Raw genomic sequence first — 23989 nt, forward strand, 5'->3', positions numbered from 1 at the left:
TACAAAAGACAATCAAACATTTTGGTGTCAAGTCACAAAGAATATAAAGGCTGCTAATATAGTGTACCCTGCTCGTAGGAGCCGCCACCGCGGTCAATGTGCATCGGGATGCTCAATATACGTCCCAAGAATGGAAAACTCAAATTTAAAGTGTGCTTATAAGACAAATAGCATCCATATTTCCTAATAGGAATACCTTGAGTCTGAGGTGGATGAAAACTGAGTCATCCCCGAGACAGGTTGAAAGAGATGTGTCCATATCTTCACACACCGGTATAAATAAAAAGCTCTAATCCTGAGTGCGGAGCTCCTAAAATACAAAATGAGAAGTATGGCAATGACCCATGTAGTCAAAGTACCTGTAATGTGATACATAATTAGCAGCTTGTGAGAAAAAATGTAATGGGTCTAGGAGCTAATCATGAGATATTACGTAAAGTTAAAGTAAATATGTATTCATGCCAAGGCATACGAGGTACATAGACAGAGTCAAAATGTACTTATACTCAAGATGGCTAAAAAATTACAAGAGGTGGCGGCTTACCTCCCAGGTCAGAGGATCTGGAGGTCTGAAACAGGTATATCCTACGTCCTTAACGGATGTCCTGGAGTGCCAGGCACTGTAAGTACAGAGAGAGATTTGGTGTTCTCTGAAGGGGACAAATGGAAAAAATTAAGAGTGAGCTGAGTTGCTGCCAAGTGAGCTCTGAATTTAGCGATGACTCTAGAATAATGCTCCTAACCCATTCGAGAGTGTTTAAAAGCTCCTGCTTACCTCTATGATGTGAATCAGTCGATCCACATTAGCGAGCAGAGAGGAGCTTGTCACTTCAATGTATGAGTATCCAATGCTGCGCGACTAGTGAACAGAAAAGAGCGTTCCTTCGCTCGCCCGGCAGTGGGTTTACACGTCTCCCTAGCAACCCTCTCCGTGTTCGGCAAGCCCTCTGTGGCTCGTTACACGGTGACCGACATAGTAAACGGACTACTTTAAGTCCTTCAAAGTGAATAGCCAAACTAAGTGGTAGATATGTGGGCGCCATCTTAGAGTATGCATGATGCTGATTATAGATGCAGCATCTGATTGCCAATGTGAGTCAACAATATAATCAGGCATCAATGAATGTTTAAAAAAAAGGGGGGCATGAGCAAGTTATACTGTCGGGCTGTGCAGTCGAGTAGAAAACATCGGCTAGAGACTGATGAGTAATCAGACTAAACAAGTCGAAATTGGATTATTAAGTGGCACGAACATGAGCAATGCACATCGGCAACAGTGGGGATCCCCACAGCAGGGTAACAACCATATTGTATGTTCACACAAAATACGATAATTGAAAAATGCAGAATAATCATAGGTACACAGTTATATAGGCAGTGGGCCGGTTAACAAATCCCGGACTGTTGATGACTTAACAATTGTTCCACTGTAAGAATTATTTTGTTACTTCAGCTAAGTACCATGAGGGACCTAGTTCTATTTATAGGAGTTAGACTAACCCCCATTGTGGAAAAGGAAAGAAGAATGTGGATGGAGGATAAGAATATGTCAACTAATAAGGGATCAGACAAAACACCTCAGAGAGAACTCCTCATTCAGACCATGTGGGTTTAGTGTATCAAGTTGGTGTATCCAGAAATTTTCCCTGCGGGAGAGAATAGATTGGTAGTTTACCCCTCTATATGGTTTCTTGACTACCTCCAAAATCTGGAATTTAAACTGGGCTATTGTATGTTGATGTTCAATGAAGTGTCTTGCCAGTGGGGTCTTTGTATTCTTGCATCGGATGTTTGATTTGTGTTCAGTAAGTCTTTCTTTCACTCTTCTTGTAGTCTGCCCCACAATTGGGATGTCCTCATAAAGAGAAGAAAAGGTGAAATCACTTGGTTTAGAGAAAGTAAAGAAGTTTGTGCTGCATTTTTAAATGCTGTAATAATATCTATACAGATAGGGGGTCGCCCCGACTTAGATCTAGGCATTGGAGTTGTTTCATAAGGTTTGATAGAATCGTCCATTTCCTCCCTCGCTTCATCTGTATAAAAGGAGGGGGAGTTCACATCTCTCCGGGCAATCGGAATAATTACGATCTCTGCCATTCTTGAGTCCGTCAAGGACTCTTGATCATCATGATTTTCTGCTTGCTGCGTCAAGGGAACCGCCCCCTCAGCAACATTTTTCCTGGGGACCCGATCTCTGAGTATTGTCGGATCGGCAGGGCCCCAAGGATTTTAGGCGGGTATTCAGTTAGCAAATCCTTGGGTTTGAAGGCAAGAGTTATTCCCTCCATCAGTGATTCCGAAGAGGGGGATTCCGGTAGGGGGGTGTCTTGGGCCATTTTGAGCATTTGCACGTGGACAGTTTGACTAGAGTGTTTGGAAAGTCTGTGGAGGGCATACATTACAATGTAGGAGTAGAAAGGACAGGGGCAGAGGGGAGGGGTGCTTACTTGTGGTTTGCATCTTATTCGCCGTTCTTAGAGTATCCTCTCGTTAATCCGAGTTCCACCAAGGACCACAGAAGACCACTCCTCTCTTCACGTAGAATTAACTTAAATATAGTCTGCAGAGATGCACTGCTGACAAGCTCCTCCTCCTTCCAGAAACAAGGCAAAAAAGTTCTCACCCTCTCACCACAGAAGACCACTCGTCTCCCCACTCTGCGCCACGTGCGTAAAATGAATTAAATACAGTCTGCAGAGATGCACTGCTGACAAGCTCCTCTTTCCAGAAACCAGGTAAAAAAGACTTTCTTGTTGTTCTCGCCACAGAAGATCACTCGTCTCCCCACGGTGCGCCCGGCTCAAAAAAAATTCAGAACAGGTTAAATAACAAAGCAAAAATATTGTGGGTTCAAAGACACTATGGAGGGAAAGTTGCTTAAAGATAAATCTTTCCTAATTACAACCACCACTACTACTGGGATGGGTGGCAGCACTTCCTCTACTTGCGTATTCCATGCCATAGCCCTTTCCTGGTCTGTGCTCTATGGCATCCTCTAGCACCGCACACTACTTTTTAAAAAATTTACAAAAAATTTTTTATTTAATGGTATGTTTGGTAAACCAAACTTTTCATTATATTGGTCTCTTGAAGAATCGCTCAGTAAATTGCCATGGGTCGATGTCCTTTTTTTAATTTTTCGTATTCTTTTCGATTTCTATCCAAAATTTGATGGCCATTAGAATTAGATGTTTGTCATTGCCTTTTAGTAGTTGGTTCCAGCGTTCTTTTGTGGTCATCTGTTTTTTTGATATTCTGAAGAATTCTTTGAATAGATTTCTTTTTTCTTGTAGGCCTGGGCAAATCATAATGATATGGAACAGTGTCTCTTTGGTTCCCTCATTCTGACAGAAACGGCAATCTGCGGATTTAATTTCTGTCTGTTGAGTGATACTCATATAGTCTTGAGTTGGTAGGATGTTCAATCGGAACCTTAAGAAGAGATCTCGGGACTGTCGATCTAGAAAGCAGGTCAGGTATGGGGGAAGTTCATGTAGGGCTCTTATGTCTGTTTCGCATACTTGGTGGCGTTTATAGTTGGTTTGGTCTTCGAGGGTTTTTATCCAGTCATTCCTCATTAGCGTTAGTTTTGCATGTTGTGGCCTGTTTATTAGCGTTTCTTCGGTAATGCCTTCGGCGTCCATTTTAGACTTGATCTTATTGGTCATTGTTGGAGAACCGTTACGTTCAGTGCGTTGTTTTTGCTTTTCAATATTTCTATCGCTGGAATCTTTTCATGACTTATTATTTTTCTGTAAAGATCCATCTGTTTCCATAGTATTATTGATTGTAATGATTGCAACGCCAGTTCAAATCGGATCCTTGTCATGGGGAAACTTTTCGGTAATGCCTGTGTTTTTCTCCAGAATATTGCTTCATAGAGGTGCCATTTCAATCCTTGGTTGTTTGCTAGGGTTTCGCCATCGTAAGTCAATATGGGAACAACTTTTTGTTTATAGAAAGTGATTGTTGATTTGAAGGAATATGTCCCGAATTTGCAGTGATAGAACCGACCCAATCTGGCTAGGGACCTAGCTTTGTCTTCGATGTGCATTTTCCACTGTTATTCCGTGGATGACGCATTTATCATTACCCCCAGATATTTGATGACATTTGTTGTTTCAATTTCTTTCCCTTCGAAGTAAAACTTTGGGTTTTTTCGGTTCTTCTTTGTTCTTTGAGTAATTAGGTTCATTACTTTGTTTTTTTTTATGTTGATCTGAAGTTCATTAGCTTTCATGTAAATTACTACTTTGTCCAGAGTTTTTTGTAGACCTGCTGGGGTTTTATCCATGACTGTGATGTCATCAGCGTATATTAATGATAGAACTGATTCATTATTAAGTTTCGGTGGATTTGCAAGTGGATCTTTGATTGAGCTGACAAAGTCATAAGTGTATAAATTATAGAGGCAGGCAGCTAAGGGACATCCTTGCTTAAAACCGTTGAAAGTCTTGATCGGTTGTGTAACTTTACCATGTTTTGTTAGCCTGACTCGGACTGAAGTGTTGGTGTATAGTTGCTTGATCGGATGAAGAATTGCTGGTGGACAGCCCCATGTTGTTAATTTAGTCCATAGTTTTATTCTATTTACTGTGTCGAATGCCATTTTTAGGTCGGTAAAAACTGCATGTACCTGTTGATTTCTTAGTGCAGCTTCGTATTTGAGAAGGCTCAGTATTATCAAGTTGACATTGGTTCCAATTTTGCCTACAAATCCTGTTTGCCTTTTTTCTAGTTTCCCGTTATTTGCTGCCCAATCGGTAAGTTTTTTTCAATAGAAAGTTTGCAAAAAGCTTTCCTAGTGGGTCAAGTAAGGCTATGGGTCTGTAGTTATGTGGGTTCTTTCTGTCGCCAGTTTTGAAGATGGGGATCAAGATGGGTAATGTCCAGCTACTTGGGATTTTTTTAGTTTTTTCTATGATAAGGGGCAGATGGGAAAATAGGGTAGCCCAGTTTTCTGGTGCATCCTTCAGGATTGCGTTTGACAGTCTGTCTGGGCCTGGTGCTCTTGATGGATTTAGAGTTCTGATGGCTTGAATGATGTCCTCGGTTTCCCATTTCAGATTCCACGGAGGACAGATGGGTTCTTGTTGGGTGGTCTGTACAGATGTACTGATGTTATACAAAGTGTTGAAATGTGTAGTCCACGCTTCCGGATCGACTTCTTGGATCATATTTGTTGTTCTGTTGTTTCCGTTTAGGAGGGACCATAATTGCCTCGTATTTTTCCCTTTGATTGCCGCTAGAATAGCGTCAGCATCCGCTTGTAGCAGTAATCCCTTGGCTGATTTGATAAAGTTAGAGTAATTCCGTTTTTCTTTTTTTATGGTGATATTTGCTGCTGTTGTGTTTAGTTTTTTCAGTTGGTGTATTTTTTTTGAAGCATTTTTTTCCTTTCTTTGATGTCCGTATTGAATGCGTGTTTATGTTTAACAATGGAGTTGGTGCTTTTGGGGGTCTGGTAATCTCTGAGTACCCATTCGTAGTTGAGTTTTTCATGATCAGTCGCCAATGATCTTTCAAATTTAGATACTAGTTTGGTCGTTTGTTGCTGTTTTAATCCTAGTTTCGTTAGACCGTTGTTTATTTCTAGATCTGAGAGGTTGAGGGAAAAATTTTCGATATGTTCTGCCTGCCATGTTATTGATATTTAGCAATGGTCGCTATTAGATTGTGCGGTGTTTTCTGTGGCAATGAGGTTGTTCTTTATTCCTTCAGAGATGTAAATATAGTAAATCGATTTCGATTTTCCGCTGGACCATGTTGGCGCCATTTGACCTTGTATGTTTAGCGGTTGTTCTGTTAGTATTAGTTTTTGTATCTTGATCTCTTTGGTCCATTTTCTTGCTCTTGGGGATATTTTCTGGATATCTAGACGGATTCCTTCAGAGTTGTAGAGGTGGATGTTTAAATCACCAGCGACTACAAACTCAGTTTTCGCGAAAGAGTTTGCTATTTTGTCGAACTCATTGTAGATGGAGTCTATGAACTTATTATCAGTCATTGCTATTGCGTTCCAGTATATGTTGAAGATTGTTAAATGTGTTCTGTTTGGAGGTTGCTCTGGTTTGGATGACGGAGTCAAAATGCAGATGACAATGTATTGGGCCAATGGGTGGATGTTTTTCTTTTAACAATTGACCAATTGGGGTCTATCTTAGTAAAGATTATCATACCAGATGATGGTCTGCCTTGTTGTATGGCGATTTCCGGGTTCATATACGTAGAAAACCCATCGCAGACAACTTCTGTCGATATCCAGGTCTCTTGGAGGCATATTATAGCCATTTCTTTTTGGTTTGTAGCTCCCTCTGAGAGAAGATGTTTGAACCCTCTCGTGTTCCATGAAGATAAAGTTATTTCAGTTGTCGGATTTCCATTTGGGGTTGGTTGTTATAGAAAGGTTTTCCTTTGTGCGCTTCAGTGTTCGCTTCTGGTTGATGAATTTCTGTTGGGATGCGTTGGGGAGATTATCTCCCTTGGTACTTCTGTCGTTCTGTTTTTCTGGTATGAATTTGGTTGCCTAAAAAGGTGGTAATTTCCTGTTAGGTATGGTTCTTCAGTTGTTCGTGGTCTACTTGAAGATTGTTGTTGGTCGTATTTGCGATGAATCGGGGCAGCTTGAGGTCTGGTGTTAGTATCCAATTTCTTTTCATTGAGAGCCATGAATCTTGTTACTTGGATTTGTTCTATGATGAAGCCCCATTTGGCCAGTTGTTTTTTGGTGGACATAACTAGTTGAGTCGTTTGGTTGTTATGGAAGTCCATATTGTTTTGAAAATGTATAACGTTGATGTCTTGAGTAGCGATCTTCGACAGTATGGGGATAGCGTTGAGTAGGCAAAGAATGTTCACTCTATTTAAGATTAGTTTTTCGTCCGGCCTTAAATCTGAAGCAGTTAGCGAGAGTCTGAATATGTTTGGTTCCTGACAGGGATCTGTTAATGTTGGTCTGATTAAATATGTGTTTTTTTCAATTGGTCTACTTTCCGTGGTATCAGCAAGGGAGTCAGGTTCTGACGGGAACCAGGATTCTTCAGTTGATATTGATGAGTACACAAGTGACATGTTTGTTGTTGATTCGTCAATATTCGTGTACATTGAGGTTGAGGAGATCTCACAGTATTCATCTATTATGACCATTGAGTCTTCTTGGGAGTCATGTTCTCTATTGCTAGTTTGAAGTGCGGACGAAGTCAACGTTGGATTTTGTGCATCTGCTGTCGTCGGTGTTTTAGGCTCGGGGTCATGGTCGATTGCTTCCAGTAATGCATCTAGTGGCTCATGTTCTTCAATTGAGATCAATTCTTCTTGTGGTTGGAATTTCAGTTTTTTGTTGTTCTTCGTATTTGCCTTTGTCGTTTCCTTGGCCAAAGGATTAGCGCTCTCTTCAATTTTTTTGTTGATGGGATTCTTTGTTGTTGTAGGACAGGATTGAGTTTTCTGCTCTGGGTTGAGTTGCAATTTTCGCAGGAAAGCTCGTGAGCCTGTTTGACGTTTTTTGTTGTTGTTTTTTCTTTTGTAGTTGTAGCTTTGCTCAGCTGGCATCGTTTGGTTAGGTCAAAGATGTCAATAGAAGTACCTGTTGGGGGTTCCGTGCTAGGAATATTGAATTGAGTTGGAAAATTGTGCAATTGAAGTTCGTATTGGGTTGTTTGGTTTTTCTTAGAATCGCCTTTTGTTGAGGAATGTTCTGTATGAGGTCACCTTGTGCCTTGATCTTGGGGCATGGTCGCTTGTAGGTTTATTTTTGCTTTGTTGTCCATGGTTTTGGTGGTAAATGTTGTCAATGTTTCTTTAAGAGATTGCTTGTCCAGTCGATCAGATCTTGCTATTTCAGCTAGGCGGTTCTGCCATATTCTTGTGGATTCTGCTTCATGATTCAATCGATATTGAATTGAAGTTATGAAACAGTCTATGGTTGTTTGTTTTGTTAGGATCATTGCAAGCAAAGTGGCTTGGTCTTTGGTGGCATTGACTGTTGCTTCTTGGATCTTTAAGAAGGGGACCATTGCTAATGATAGAACAGCCACTAGCGTATTTTGGAGATCTAGCATGGTCGTTGGGATTCTTTTGCTGGATTCTGAAGTATTCAGTGTTTTTTCGTTTTTTTGTGGAGGGTAGTCTGAGTCTTGTTGGTTTAGGGCGGCCGTCGTTGCATTCAATAGGTTCTCTTCCGGGAATGTTTTAGGGAAAAACAAATTTGCTTTGGTGGGGAGTGGTGTCGATGTACTAGATATAACGTTTGTGTTTCCCTTATGTTCGTCTGTGAGGTCTTTCGTTTTCTTTTGTGCCTGAAAGTCCATGATGGCATCTATTTCTGTGATGTCAAGTGAAGGTCGAGATGCTTGGTTTGGAGGTTTAGAGCAGTTGTCTTGGGAGGAGTCTGTAAGATGGTAAATTGACTGCCACTGTTTGGCTATGATCGCTTGTTGTCGTAGTGTTAGGTTCAGCGTTGAGTCTTTCAATTTTTTGGTTGCAGGAGTATGAAGCTGGAGGTCAGATTGGAATGCCGAAGTGGAAGCTCTTTTTCCGAAATCTTTGGTGTTTCGGAGGTCATTTCTGGTATTTGATTGGTTGTTATTTTCTGGCTTCTGTCGTTCTTTGGTTTTTTGACTGCAATTGTGGATTTGGGTGATTTCGGTTCTTCGGCCGCTTGATTGGAGGAGCATGGTGAAGTGCTTGATGGAGCGGTGGCGGAGGTAGATGACGAATCTTGATTCGTAGGATTGAGTGATACGGTTTGCTCTTTGTTGCGATTGGGGATTTGTGGGGGAATTTTAAGGGTAAGAGGCTTAGGTTTGCTTGTGTTGTTGCTGGGTTCTTTAAGTGTAGTGGTTTGTAAGTTCAGCGTTGATGTATGTTTTGGAAGATTTGGAACCGTTTCTTCTAGCTTCTCTTGGAGGTGTGTTCTAGGTTTAGTGGTCTCCATATCTATTATTTTTTTTCCCTTTGGATGTGTAGGGTCGTAAAAGCAGCAGGCTCTCTCTTGATTACTGCGTATCCAGCGTAAACAGCGGGAAACAGCAGACAACGACGCCCTTGTCACCGCGACGGGCTTAAGGCCGCAAGGGCGGCTGGGTCTTTCTTTTAAGCCTCCTTCCTGGGGGCGGTGCTTCAATCCGCTCACGTGACTCAGATCACGTGACCTCTCGGCGCAAAAAAAATACAACACCGTGCTCGCTTCAAACTGCTGTGCAGGGGGCACAGGTTTACGCGAATTGGAGCGGGATGTGTGCAGGTAAGGAGAGAGTCAATTTCTTCTATTTTGCAGCTCACAACTTGTGCCTTGATGCTCACAGCGGGAAACAGCAGCAAACGACGCCCTTGTCACCGCGACGGGCTTAACTACACTGGAGGTCCTCTGCTTTTATAACAAATTAAGACCATACTTTGAAGAACCAGATTAGAAACGTTGATCACTGAGCATTTTAAAAACTGACGCTTCTACTCAAACTGCAAATGAAGTTGTGTACCTTGCAGGAACAGCCATAATGCCCATTCACTGTTGCTGTGGGGCTGCGTTAAAATGTGGGTGGGTGTTCCCAAATTTGCATTCGAGTGTAGCCACATGCAGCTTCAGGAATCCCTGTTGCTTGTTTGGATGTTCGTATTACCGAAGTACAGTTTGAGGCTGGGTGGTCTCTACATTTAGTGCGTGTTTCTGTGGGCATAGGTCAAAAAGAGTCATGGGGATCCTCTCCTGAGCACCCATGAAGGAATTGCAGTTACACCCTATAGTTATGGGCCCTAGTCCCCTTCCAGTGATGGAGACCTTACTGTGCTGTCACTGTTAAGTGTTTTTTTCACAAGCCCCACCCAACCGAAAAGGAAAGCCATATCTCTCTTTAGGTTGGTAAGATGACAGAGCAATCGGGCTAATCTCCGGGCAGGGGGAAGTAGGCTGGCACAAAAGTACCATTAGTCCAAGCGCTTATTCATAGAAAATGCACCACAGTGGTAGACTAAAAAATACACACTTTCATTAGTTTACACATATATAGATCTATACGTTCAATTAGTAATTTAGGTAGACATAACGCACGTTAAAATGACCTAGCATATGTATAATAACAGTAAATCGTCACAAAAGACATAATCCACTCCTGTACTATATTTCTGGTCCATTATAAAGTGGTAGGCACATTACATGTAAGAGACACGCAGGGGAAGAGAAGGGAACCAGATAGTAAAGCGTAGTTGAAATAGTCAATACAGGATTCCAATGGTAACGCCAAGACATGCTATTTGGACAATACTATTTTGGGGGTGGTGTGGCATGTTTAAAGCACAGCCAGGGGCCACCAAAAGACGAGATATGTTTTAGACTAGTAGCACCAATCGTGCAATTCTTGCAACTAACTGGACCCAAACGGGATGCAAGACAAATGTCCTGCGGCAGGTAAATGCACTCAAAGTAACTTTGCAGAGTTTCAGGTGAGTGAAATATTCACTATAAACGTAAACTGGACAAAGCCAATCGCCATTCTGCATGTATGGGTACAAACAACATCAGTTTTACCCCACAGGTGCAGAATTAGCAGCAAACCCCGCCAGGGAAGACCGGAGTAGAGACACCAATGAAGACTATTGTGAGGGTGAGCCTGGTCGGTCCTGAAGAGGAAATGAGGTGGGATGTTGGATTCTCAACACCCTTTCAGGTGACTGCAGCGACCAGTACCAAGGCGGGATGACTGCAGCAGTAAAGTCGGAAAGAGGCAGTAAAATATCCTGCCGATGTCCAAGCACTAAAGCCTAGCCCAGCACATGAGGGGAGTCGGCAGGATGACTGAGGAGCCCCTGGAAGGATGACCAGCAGCAAAGAAATCCCAACTGTAGGTGAACCCAATACAGAATCCAGCCAGCATGGCTAAAACTAGTACTAAAAATGCAGCAATCGTTGAGAAATCCTCCAGCCGGTACTTAAGCCTGATTCTCAAAATTCCAGCAGAATTGTGTAGGACCACGGTCTCTCCCCTAATTACACCTGGACGGTGTGTGTTTATTTTTAAGTCAGTCTACCAATTCACTAGGGGGCTAAAAACAAAGGGGTAGGCAGACATCCAGTCTAGTTGGCTCCTAATTCTGACACTCACTGTCCAGTGCCAGGAACTGGTATACACCACTTCAAACCACTATAGTGGCTACATAGCGGGGCTGACAAAAAAGCTCACATGTGCGCAATGGCCATTTTTGCCTGCCTCATGATTCCCCTGAAAGAAAGGTAGGCCATAAAACAAATTTGCCAGGAGCAGGCCTTAAAATAATACATTCATACCTGAATGGCTATGAAAACTGTACATTGGACTACCAGTGCAGTATATCGACTTGCACCCCTGATGAAAACAAAATTAAACTACGGCTGCCACAGCCTAGCCACTAAAGCCAACGTATGGTGATGGAATCACCCTAGGGTGCAACTGGGGTCCTTAAGACGCACCTGTGAGCCTTTTGGGCAATCCCACAGCCGTATGCACTTAGTTAAAAAGGGTTGCATTGGCAGAGGGACTTCAGTAGAAGTCCCTTTGACCACCAAAAATAGGTCAGGGGTTCAAAGAAAGAGAGAGGGTAAAAACGCAAAAACATATGCTGGCTTTAGAGACCTACAGAATTGGCCAAAAATGAAATTCTCTCTTAAAACACAACTGCCCACCACAGGGATAGGTGCATTTGGGAATGTCCTTTAAGTCTATTGCCAAGGGTCAGGGAGGACCCTTGCTGCCCTTTTTAAGCTGCAGGCAATGTACGTGCCTGCAAGCACCTGTACCTTGAAATCCCCCCTTTTATTAATAGGGTGCACATTTAACGCAGGCCCTCTGATCCAGCAGAACTATTTATTGAGGGGCAGGATCCAAGATCGTCTTATGTCTGCTATATTGCTTTCTTTGGAAAACAGTGACATGATACCATTAGATTTTGTTATCGAGGGGTTTGATTGCAAAATGTTGGAGCATATTGTACTTTTTGCAGTGTGTCCGGTCAATTTAATATGGTTATAAATATTACAGAATTTGGATGGATTCATTTTAATTGTATGCCGCCATCATTTTCCAGTGAACTCTAGAATTGTTTTTACCCTTTTGAACAACTACTTGAAAATGACCAGTGACAAATGTCTATATCACTCACGAAGCAGAAAAACACAAAATGATGAAGCATAATACTGAAATCTATTTAAAATCCTGAATGTTTTTCAGCCATCATGGGGGGTATTCATTTTCTGGTTCGTGATGTTCCTGACCATACTATGCTTTATTGTGCAGGTTGTTTATTCATTCTGTAGGTTCAATCTGTTCTACGTGCTACTAAGGTTTACAGTGTTACCTGTAGCATTGGCAGCAATTCTCTCCCTGCCTGGCTATCCCTCTAGCTGCACAGCATAAACCTTACCCAAGAACTTGATTTTAATGCAATGATTGATATTTTTGTTCTGTACAGTCTATGCAATTCGTGCAGCGAGGTGATGTGCAGTAGTTGGTTCCAGTGGGGTATATAATGTGCAGACATAATTGTGAGATACTTCAGCCTATCTTTAAAGTTTAGAAATATTTTCTATAACGTAGCAGAGCTATACATCACATGTTATATTGGAGTTCTACGATTTAAATAGAAGTGAAATGTTATCAGCTATGAGAGTGTCATCCATGATTATGAATGGGCAATAATTAATTGTTCTCACTACAGGAGAGAGTATTTGGCATTTCAAACCACATGTGAAATTGTTGCTTATTTAATTTTAAATATGCCTGTTATTTATTTGGGGATCTGCGTATTTGCTGTGTGACAGGTCGTTGGTATATTGTTAGTTTGATGGCAGAGCTTAGACACCTCGCTCGAGCAAATGTCAGATCAGCACTAAGGTTAAAATCCACCAATTTCTTATTTTCCTGCCTGTGCAGATAACATCGAGGGCAGCTGCATTGAGGACATGATTCTCTTCCAGATGGTGGCGGATGAAGAGAGCACCAGCGACCTGACTCTCCCTGTGGTCTTTCTCTTTCACAAGGAGGGCGAGGTTCTCCTTCAGGCGCTAAACCAACACTTGAGTGTCGAGGTTCTGTTGGGAGAGCAATCATCCTTACTAGGACAAGGTAAGGTAGACGGAAGCGCACAGATCAGATTTGCTTCACAGACTGTAAACATTGGGCCACGTGCCTGTGCAGGAATTCCAAATGAGAGCGACGACATCATGATTTGCAGAACGCCTCCTTTAGATTATCTTGCACTAAATGGACAGTTAACACAAGGTCTTGGACCAGTGCAGCGATGAAGCACCTTTAGAGGACGGTTTTATTTATTTGAAACAGTTGCTGGTGTGAGTTGAACTCTTGCTTTCCCCAATAAAGAGTTGCTGGTGTGAGTTGAACTCTTGCTTTCCCCAATAAAGAGTGGTTTGCATGTGTAGATAACCATCTCACAAGGGCCTGCATGTCGATGTGCCTTTCATAAATATATGTAACATGCATCCCATACAGACCATGCATATAAGTGTTTGGTGGATTACATTGCAGATTCCGTTTCTGGGCCAGATATCGGTGGTGGATTTGGTTAACTGTTTGCCCCTGCTAGTGTCAGCGGTAAAGCACTGGAGTGGCCTAAAGGGGAGTTGTCTGACAGATACATAGATTGGGCATACTGTTACCCATCTGAACCTGGCTGCCTTTACTGCCTGCATCACCACTACGTCTTCCCAGGAGACTGTCCCTTTTGTTTCACAGAAAAGAAAAATGAATACATGGAAATACTAACCCCCTCAATATCATGTCTTTTATCTTTGCCCCTGGAACAGATTTTTCATGGAAGCGTGCGTGTTTCTTGTACAGAATTATCTTCCTTTGTGTAATTTTCGGGCTTTTTTTACTTGATGCGGTTAATTATCGAATTGCTTGTCAGAAGGCAATTGTGAAGAACCATGTTTTGAAATGCATACACAAGGTCAGGAGGTTTCATTGTGGGAAAAGAGCTGTAGGTATAGGCTTCCATTCTCTGGCTGTCTTGTAGGTGCATACTGTTTCTTCTTCCTGTTTGTGGTAGAAGGATACCAGTAGCATTGAAGAAAGTGAGGTACGAGTACTGACCTACACGGAAAACATTACATGTTTTTGCCCAGTTAGGTTCTGGCATTGATGTACGCAATTATGGATGATGCATAGAAGCTTTGAGAAAAGTCTTGTAACAAGAGGAGTAGATATAGGTGATTTGGATGGGGCAGTTTGTGAGCGTGTTAACTTGAGCCTTGCTATCTTGCGGTTTCTGTAACTGTGTAACTGAGCTATTGTTCTAGAATGTAGAGTCATTGTAAAATGCACAGCAGACACGTTTTCCCTGTGGGAGCTTCAGTACTTGGCTACATTTGCTCTTTACAGATGACCGAAGGAAATGTGATCACTTGGGGCGCTAGAGGGAGGAGAGGAAGACATGATCACAGTGAGAATGGTTAGAAATAGGCCAGAAAAGATGTTGTTACTTGGTACACGTCTGAGGTAAGTCAGTAAAAGAAACAAGATCACAAAGCTTCAGTCTTAAGTTGCAAGGGTATAAATGAAAGGGGTGCCTGATTCAAGTCACTGGTCCTTCAGGCGTCATACAATAGTAAACATAAATTGGACCAATGGAACAGGGAATAGCCACTCAACACATTTATCTATTTATAAATACCAATAAATGCTCAATTATCAGTTACACAACTTTTATTTTCATGTCAAAATTCGTGTAAAATACTTTGTTAAAACATTTAAACAAACAGATGTCTACATATTCCACTCAAACTGATTCACTCCCACCATTCATTCCACTCTTTACTTCTTTTTCTACCAGATCAATGGCATATATCTTTATAGCCTCCTATTAGTCAGCCTCAGATTTTTTTTAATAACACAGTGAAAAAAGTCCTCCACCCAATAGTCTGATGGTTCCGTCTATTTGCTCCTAATCACATAGACATACGTCTACACGTGTTTCGGTTGTCTTGTCAGGACGTCAACACTCGTCACCCCTTTATTTTTCGCAACCTTCTTCAGGACAAAATATGGGTAGTTTCCTTGTTCCCATTAGCACCAAGTAGGGTGCGTAACACCACCTAAAACACAATACAAAATATCAAAAAAACTAAAATAACTCCATTGTTAATGTCTAAAACCTTTTGGCTATAACATCTTATTTATTACCACAATCAATGTGTAAAAGATTCTAAACAGTAATCATTACATCAACGTGTGAGAGTGATCATATTTAACATCCATTCGACATTGTTCCATGGATTAATCCTGTTCCCATCCCTGTGTAGTGGCCACATCCGTCTGCCCATACCCCGCATAATGCTTATTTTACATTGTACTTACTCCAAATAATCATATCTGTTTTTTTTTATTTTTGGCAGAACATTCAGGCTTTTTCTTCAAGTGAAGCTCTTCAATTCACAATCCCAGGCGATCAGGTAGTTCAGATTACTTCCTATAGAATGGGAAACTCTTTTAGTGGGATGTTGCATAATTGGGGGTCTATTTATTTGGGGAGCTGTCAAATACTTACATCTGCATATGTTATTTTCAACCTGCATGTGTTATTTTCAGCCTGCAGCCATTCGATTCATCAATAGTTGTTGTCTCTGACAAAATCTGAAAACAGATTAGGAAAAAACTAAGCCTCCATAACCACTTGCTTCTTGATTATTCTCATCTTCATTTCCTGTGTCATTCCTTTCACATAATACAATTGTGGGTCTAACCCTATTTATCCTAGAGGTCTCTGTCCCCATCTCTCTATTTGCTCTATATACTGATCTCTCTCTCCCTAGTTTACCTCAGTATTCAACTCACACCCAGATATAAAAATGATGCATCTTGTCTACTTAACATTTTGTATTCAGTGCTTATCCCTGTTCCCAGGAATACCCCATATGCATAGGTCATAGGTCAATCCATTCCATTCCTCGCTTTCCCTTTTCCTCCTATTCAATTCCCCTCGCTGTATTCAGGACGTAAATCCGCCCGCTCCAACTTACCTTTTTCTTCTTTTTCAAAGCCGCGTCTGCGTATCCTCTCGTATTCAGCTTCCGGCGCTTTTCCTATCACTGCGCCGCTTTCTTACTTATACTCTAGCGTTCATGGAAAACGAAAGAGGACTATCTCATTCCTTCCGATTCATGAACATAAAAAAGGACTATCAGCCCGATGCTGATCTCCCTCTAGCGACGGGCTTATAGCCTGCATTGTTCAAAGGATTGGCAAACATGGTATGCCCCACAGTCTCCCGCTATGTCCTTAACCCAAGGTTACAGGACATATATCTATTTCGGGCAAGGTTTTTTTTGATAATTAATATAACCCATGCCTTCATTTCATAAATGATGTTAAAAATCTGCCTATGTGTGTTACTGGTATTGATGAGTTGCCCCGACGTACTACATCAATAATATTGTTCCGTAGCGCCGGTAAAATGGGTATACAAACTCGTTGCCCATGGTTATACAACATGGACATGATGTGACCCAGGGGTTCACACTCATGTCCATGGTCAAACTGGGACTTCAACTTGATAAACGTATTTCTGATGTTTGTTCTGCTTAGAATCACATGCTGTGCATAGTCCGACATCCAGTGGTCACTGTGGAGTATTGCATTTTGTTTTTCGTAGTCGAAAAGGGGACGTCGACAAGGCGTGTCTGTAACACTATCCCTATAGTGATGCGCAATGTACCCACAATCCCTCACGTGTCGAGGTCCCTCAGATTGTTTTTTTCCGCCCAGATATTGGTCGCCTTTAGGCGGAGCTCCTCGAGAGACATTGCAAAAACATTTATTCGACCTTTGGTCGTTATTAACTTATATTATTTCTTACATCCCTCCTTCGGCGTCGTAGCTGCGAAGATGTTCACCGCCGATCAAGATTTCCAACGGTGGTGCCTTCAACGGAGGAGGTTGTTCGCCGTTCGCCGAACACGTGGCCTGGCCTCAATGGCCAAATACAGTAGGGAGAGTGGGGTCGTGGGACATTTATTGTTTCTCTTTGAGAATGCCTTTCCCTTTCCCCTCCCTTTCCTTCGGGGCTGTTGTCACATGCAATCGGTTCCTCAGCTATGCAAAGGCAAGTTTACCTGGAAAGACGAGCATAAACGGTGTAACCGTTGCCTGCCCCTCGACCACAAAGAAGACAGCTGTGCGGCCTGTCAGCTTCTTAAGCCGAAGACTTTAAAAGACCGCAGGGTCAAAAGGTGGGCAGCCTACACCATGTCTAGGTCTGAATTATCACCTGCCGCTGCCGAAAGTGATGAGGAATGTGACAACCCGATGTCCGTTTCGGAAGTCGTAGACCTCTCTCATGAGCATTAACGCTCCTCGTCGTCTGTCCCCGGCCCGACAAGCTTGGCTCATGCCTTACTTATGGGGATGAACACCCCGGCGACAAAGACGCACACAAAAAACACTCCCATAAACACACGACCCACGGCTCTTCCTCGTCGAAGACGGAGAGAGCATTAGCGCCAACGGAGACGCAGGTCCTACCGGCGGCCTCCTCAGACCATAAGAGTCTTAAGCCCCCCTCGCAACCGCAAACGTGACTAGCGACTGGGCTACCCCCAGATAAGGGCGCTATCACTAAACCGCCAGATGACGCGCACCGTCAGAGACCGCCCGTCGGCGTAGAGCAAGTGACGCCTGTAACGTTGACGCCGGAGGTACCCTCGAAAGACAGTTTAGTTGTCGAGAGCCTGGTGCGGATTATTTCCACCGATAGCTAGAGACGGACGGCGAAAGAAACATCGATCACTGCTCACAAGGCCCGGGAAACGCTGAAAAGTTCAGAAGGAAGGCAGGAACTGCCCCCTCCGTCGAGAGGGACTCCTAGCCTACCAGAAGGCTTTTCAGAAGGCGAGGGGAACCTTTCTTCGATGTTATGGGATAGGTCGAAGCGTTTTCTAACGGAAGGCCCTCCCTTTTCCCCCCCTGAACGCTCTGGGGTACCACAAGAAACCCTAGAGAGACTCCAGTTCTGTATGGACAAAATGGAGAGGTTTATGGAGACTCAGAACCTTCCAACACCCAAGAGATCAAGAGAGGGACCTCAGGAGGATCCCAGTACCAAGTACCCTAGGCTGTTTGATCCCCCCCAAGGGGATGTAGATTTATATGACCTCACTGGAGAGGACCCCCACTTTCAGGAGGATGATGAATTCTTAGGCAATGAAGGGGAACAAAACCTAGAGGAGGAAGGTTTTGAAGATAACCCGGATATGGGTGATGGGGGCTTCGGAGAAGACCCAGAAGAGGGCGCTTGACAGCTACGGCAGTCCCCATCAGCGTTTTCAGACCCTGACTCCCTAAACCTGCCCTCCCCCCAAGGACTCACCTATTAGGAATACGTCACCTATAGACGATCAACCTACCTTTAATGCACTACTACGCAAGGGAGCAGCGCATTTTGAAATCGAGACCGGGGAAACTTCTCCTGGCATCGACTTTGTAGAAACGATCATTAAGGAGAAACCCCCTGTCAGCCAAACCATTCCCCTTCTTGCCTCAGTAAAGAGATGAATTATTGCTGCTCTATCTACACCTACGTTGATTAGAGGGGTCAACCCGAGGATAGGAAATGTATTTAGTCCTTCCCCATCGGACCCGTTATACATCAGGGGCCACTCTGTACCAGACTCCTTAGTGGTGACAAATACAAGGAAAAGAGCAGGGGTCCCGCTGTCAACTAGCGAGGCACCACCAGATAAAGAGGGTAAAAAACTGTATGCCCTAGGAAAGAGGATTACAGCCTCGGCTGCTTTTTCCGCAAGAATTGCCAACAACAACTCTTTGTTGGCAAGTTACGCAGATGCACAATGGAGCAAACTACGTAAGGACATTGAGGAGGTACCAGAACCCCTATGTACTCGGCTTCTAGCCACGGTGACTGAAGGGACCTTAGTCAACCAAAGCATCATTAAAAATACTCTGGATGCTGCAGAAACGGCTGGCCGTTCCCTAGTCCAAGGAATCCTCCTCAAACGCCATGTATGGCTACGTAATTCAGGATTTAAACCTGAAACACAAGCATCTCTAATTAACAAACCTATAGAAGATGCCAACCTCTTTGGTAAGGCGGTGGATGAGGCACTAGAGACCGCAATGAAGGAATTTGACACCATCAAAACCCTAGACCAAATTTCAAGGCCTCCCAACAAACGTGGTATGGCAACAAATGCTTTTTCGAGGCCAACGCCAGCAGCAACAACAGCAGCAGCAATACTCTGCAGGTAACTGGTCCTTTATCCAAGGCACCAGTGGACAATACAACCAAAGAGGACAACGTCGTGGCAAGGGAAGAGGTTGGGGTCCCACCCCTAGAGGTTCCCAAGCCACCAACACCAAATGACTCAAAGATTTGGGTCCCCTCCCATGCATCGCCGGTCGGGGGCCGGTTAACATCCTTTCTTCCAGCATGGGAGGGTATAACATCAGACCGCTGGGTACTATCAACCATAGCCTGCGGTTACTGTATAGAATTCAATAGTTCCCCTATGTACAGACCCCCAAGGGGACGACGCATGTCACCAAAGCACCTCTCCATCCTTCTTCAAGAAGTGGACCAACTTCTAGAAAAAGGAGCTATAGAGGTTGCGCCTCTATCTCAGGTAACGGAAGGTATTTATTCAGTGTACTTCCTTGTACCCAAAAAGGACTTAACCATGCGCCCTGTACTAGATCTGCGCCCAGCGAATATATTTGTCAAACCTCAAAAGTTTCGTATGGTGACTCTACAGGAGGTAATCCCCCTGCTTTCAAAGGGAGATTACATGACAACACTGGACATGAAAGATGCATACTTTCATATTTTAATGTTGCCAGCGCACAGGAAATACCTCAGGTTCATGATAGAGGGCAAACACTACCAGTTCAGAGTGCTACCCTTCGGCATAGTATCAGCGCCAAGAGTATTCACGAAGGTACTGGCAGTGGCAGCGGCCCACCTGCGCAGGTTGTCCATCCCAGTATACCCTTACCTCGACGATTGGCTCATAACAGGGGATTCTTACGAAACATGCTTCTCAAATACCCAAAAGACTGTAGACCTTTTGTTTCAACTGGGCTTCATCAACAAGAAGTCCAGTTTAGACCCCAGCCAGATCAAACAATTCCTAGAGGCTCTAATTCGAACAAAGGACGGCCTCGTCTTCCCCTCAAACGAGAGGGTCCAAAACATGCTGTTTCAAATCCCTCAATATGTGGCCGGTCGAGAGGTGACGGTACGCAAAGCAATGCGCTTACTAGGAATGATGGCGTCATGTATTTATTTGGTACCTCATGCGCGCTTGCGCATGCGCCCAATGCAAGAGTGGCTCAACAGCCAGTGGTGTCAGGCCAGCGACAATGGGACGATCTAGTGGTGGTCTCGCAGGCCTTGGTTCTCTCGCTACGGTGGTGGTCGAAGGAAAACCTGGTTATAGGGAAACCATTCGCCACCCCCGCAGTGGAAGCCACTCTAACCACAGACGCATCCCTCATAGGATGGGGGGCTCACCTATCCCATCAGACTGCTCAGTTTGGACTCTGAGCATAGCATCCAAGCACATAAACTTACTGGAGCTACTAGCTGTGTTCAAGGCACTGAAAGCCTTCTAGGTACACCTGCAGGGAAAGACAGTGATGGTCCTCACGGACAGCACCACAGCCATGTACGACCTCAACAAGCAAGGGGGCACTCACTCTCCAGGGCTGTCCAAGCTGTCCCAGAACATCTGGAAGTGGGCTCTCAAACACAACATGTTCCTACTGTCACAACATGTACCAAGGGAACTCAATCTGCTAGCAGACGAACTCAGCAGAGACTTCCCTCTGCCCTCGGAGTACGAATGGCGGTTACACGAAGACATCATCTTCGACGTCTTCACACAATGGGGATTCCCAGAAATAGATTTGTTTGCAACTCTGGAGAACTCCCAATGCCAAGAGTACGCCTCCAGGTACCCCCATAACCAATCCAGGGGCAACGGTCTATCGATTCCATGGTCAGGGAAATTTATTTACGCTTTTCCCCCCTGACTCTCCTTCTCAACAAGATGGTGCACAAGATGCACCAGGAACAAGTTACCATGATATTGGTGGTCCCTATGTGGGCCAGACAGCCTTGGTTCGCTCACTTGATGGAGATGTCCCTATCTCCTCCAGTGAAACTTCCCTGCCGTACAACATGTTGTCACAGGACAAGGGCAGGACACTGCATCCATACCCTCAGACCATGAACTTAGCAGCTTGGCTCCTGATATCACAGAATTTGGACATTTACAACTCCCGCAGAGATGCATGGACATTCTCAGGGAGGCTAGAAAGCCTAACACTTGTCACTGTTATTCTAGCAAATGGAAAAGATTTGTCATCTGGTGTAGGGGAAGGAGCATCAACCCGGTTGACTGCTCTCCCACACAAATTGTTCTGTACCTGACTCACCTACTAGACTCAGGCTTGGTGTTTAACTCTTTTAAAGTCCATTTAGCTGCACTTTCCGCATACACCACTTCCCAACTTAGTGTCATGGTGGAAAGTCCCAGTTATTAAAGCCTTCATGGAAGGAGTGAAGAGGATCCACCCTCCCATAGCTAATCCCGCTCCCGGATGGGACCTAAATGTGGTACTAACCAGGCTCATGGGGTCTCCCTTTGAACCCATGCACAAAGCAACACTTTAAGACCTCACTCTTAAGACTGCTTTTCTAATAGCTATAACCTCCATTAGGAGAGTAAGTGAACTACAAGCGCTCTCTGTACTAGACCCCTTTGTAACAGTTCACAAGGATAAGGTGGATCTACGCACACATCCTAGGTTTGCGCCAAAATGTATCTCTAAATTCCATGTCAACCAATCAATAGAACTACCAGCGTTCTTTCAAAATCCTTCAAACTTAGGTGAGTAGAGCTTGCATACACTGGATGTTCGCAGAGCCATGATGTTTTATATGGAAAGAACTAGACCATTGAGAAAGACTAATCAGTTCTTTGTCTCGGTGGCAGCAGGAAGAGAAGGAGATGCAGTTTCAAAATCCACTATTTCTAGATGGATTGTACAATGCATCACTCTATGTTACACTCTTGCTAAGAGAGAACTACCCTTCAAGCCAAGAGCACACTCCACTCGAGGCACTGGGGCTTCCATAGCTTTAATTGCAAATGTCCCTCTTGAGTCCATTTGCAAAGCGGCAACCATGAGTTCTGTTCACACCTTTACAAAACACTACTGTCTAGATGCCCACTCTAGAGCTGATTCCCAGGTAGGACAAGCAGTATTAAGACATCTTTTTTCTACTGTTCCTTCTCACAACCCACCTCCAACTCCGGGTACTGCTCGCTAGTCTATGCACAGCATGTGATTCTAAGCAGATTAACAAACATCAGAAGACAATGCATTACTTACCGTAAAAGCATTTCTGAGGGTTGTATCTGCTTAGATTCACATGCGCCCACCCTTCCTCCCCGCTCGGATGGAAAGAACATAGACTTTCTTCTATATCTCTCTTTTCTGTACTCACTCACGTCTAATAGGCTCCCTCAGGGCAGAAAAAATACAAACAGAGGGACCTCGACGCGTGAGGGATTGTGGGTACATTGCACCTCACTATAGGGATAGTGTTGCAGACACGCCTTGTCGACGTCCCCTTTTCGACTACTAAAAACAAAATGCAATACTCCGCAGTGACCACTGGATGTCGGACTATGCACAGCATGTGAATCTAAGCAGATACAACCATCAGAAATGCTTTTACGGTAAGTAATGCATTGTCGTATTACCTTAGTGTGTAATTAAGGCTCCCCATTCTACTGAAATGTTCAGGGCATTACTTACCGTGTCAAGGCGGTATATCCATCGCTGCTCCAATTTGTGGAGCATAGTGGATATATCTCCACCTCTTTTTGGTACTTTTACTGTTTGTAAAACAAATCATCTCAAGTCGGTATCCTTGTATTGTTTAAGGACAAAATGGTCCACCAGCGGTTTTTCAGCTATCCTGTTCCGGATACAGCTGCGATGTTCCCCTATACGCTGTCTGAACTCTCTTGTCATCTTGCCCACAAATAGAAGATTACAGGGACATCTAATAATGTAAACAGCATTTTTGGTGCGACAATTCGTATGTATATTCAATTTCCATTTTATGGCACCATAATTGAACTCATGTCTTGTTTCTGTCAGTGGGCACGAGGCACAGTCCCCACATTTGTGATGTCCTATTACAGGGGCTAAGCCCCATTGATTGAGTACAGTTTGTTCAGAGTTATAGTCTCTGTAGGTGTGTACCAAACGTTGCCTGAGATTCTGGTTCTTTTTAAAAGCAAAAGTTATTTTCTTGAAAGGCTTCCTGGTTGTTTGATTAAATCCCAGTTCCGATTTACGATCTTTTTAATTTCATTGCTTGCTGGATTAAAAGTGGTCACACACACTAGTCTTTCTTGTTTCTTTTTTCTTTAGGTACGAGACATTCTTCTCTGTTTGTGTTCAGTGCCCTTTTTAAATTGTCCTTGACTAGTTTGTGTGGATAACCTCTATCCAGTAGTCTCACTTTCAGATCCTCTGCATGTTTTTTATATTCCGCCTTCTCAGTACAGTTTCTACGGATCCGTAGAAACTGACCGTAGGGTAAATTCTGACGTAGTCCCACCGGATGAAAACTAAAAAAGTGTAATAGTGTGTTTTTATCTGTTGCTTTACGAAAAAGAGTGGCGACCAAATGGTCATGAGATTTCTTGATCAGCAAATCTAAAAAACTTAACTGAGTTTTGTGCCATTCCATTGTGAATTTCAGGTTGCTGTCACACATATTTAGCCACTGATGGAATTGGGTTAGTGTTTCACTTGTTCCCCTCCAAAACATAAACACGTCGTCGATGTATCTGTACCAGGCTCGCAGACCCTGGCACAGATCACCTTGTTTTTTAACGCACTATGTTCGCCCAGAATATATTTCTCTTCATAGTCGGCCATGAACAGATTTGCAACGTCTAAGGTAA

At 43.6% G+C, this 23989-nt stretch overlaps 1 protein-coding gene across 1 annotated transcript in view; it reads left to right on the forward strand.

The window, feature by feature from the left end:
- The window catches only part of LOC138471850 (ER degradation-enhancing alpha-mannosidase-like protein 3), a 996165-nt gene that overhangs the window by 964338 nt on the left and 7838 nt on the right, over window positions 1-23989 (forward strand). Inside the window, exon 19 of the mRNA XM_069609693.1 lies at window positions 12903-13094. Coding sequence (XP_069465794.1) covers window positions 12903-13094 — 192 coding nt within the window. The remainder of the gene's footprint in view (window positions 1-12902; window positions 13095-23989) is intronic.

This window comes from Ambystoma mexicanum, chromosome 8 (genome assembly GCF_040938575.1).
Source record: "Ambystoma mexicanum isolate Mex_15411 chromosome 8, UKY_AmexF1_1, whole genome shotgun sequence".
NCBI classification, from domain to species: domain Eukaryota; kingdom Metazoa; phylum Chordata; class Amphibia; order Caudata; family Ambystomatidae; genus Ambystoma; species Ambystoma mexicanum.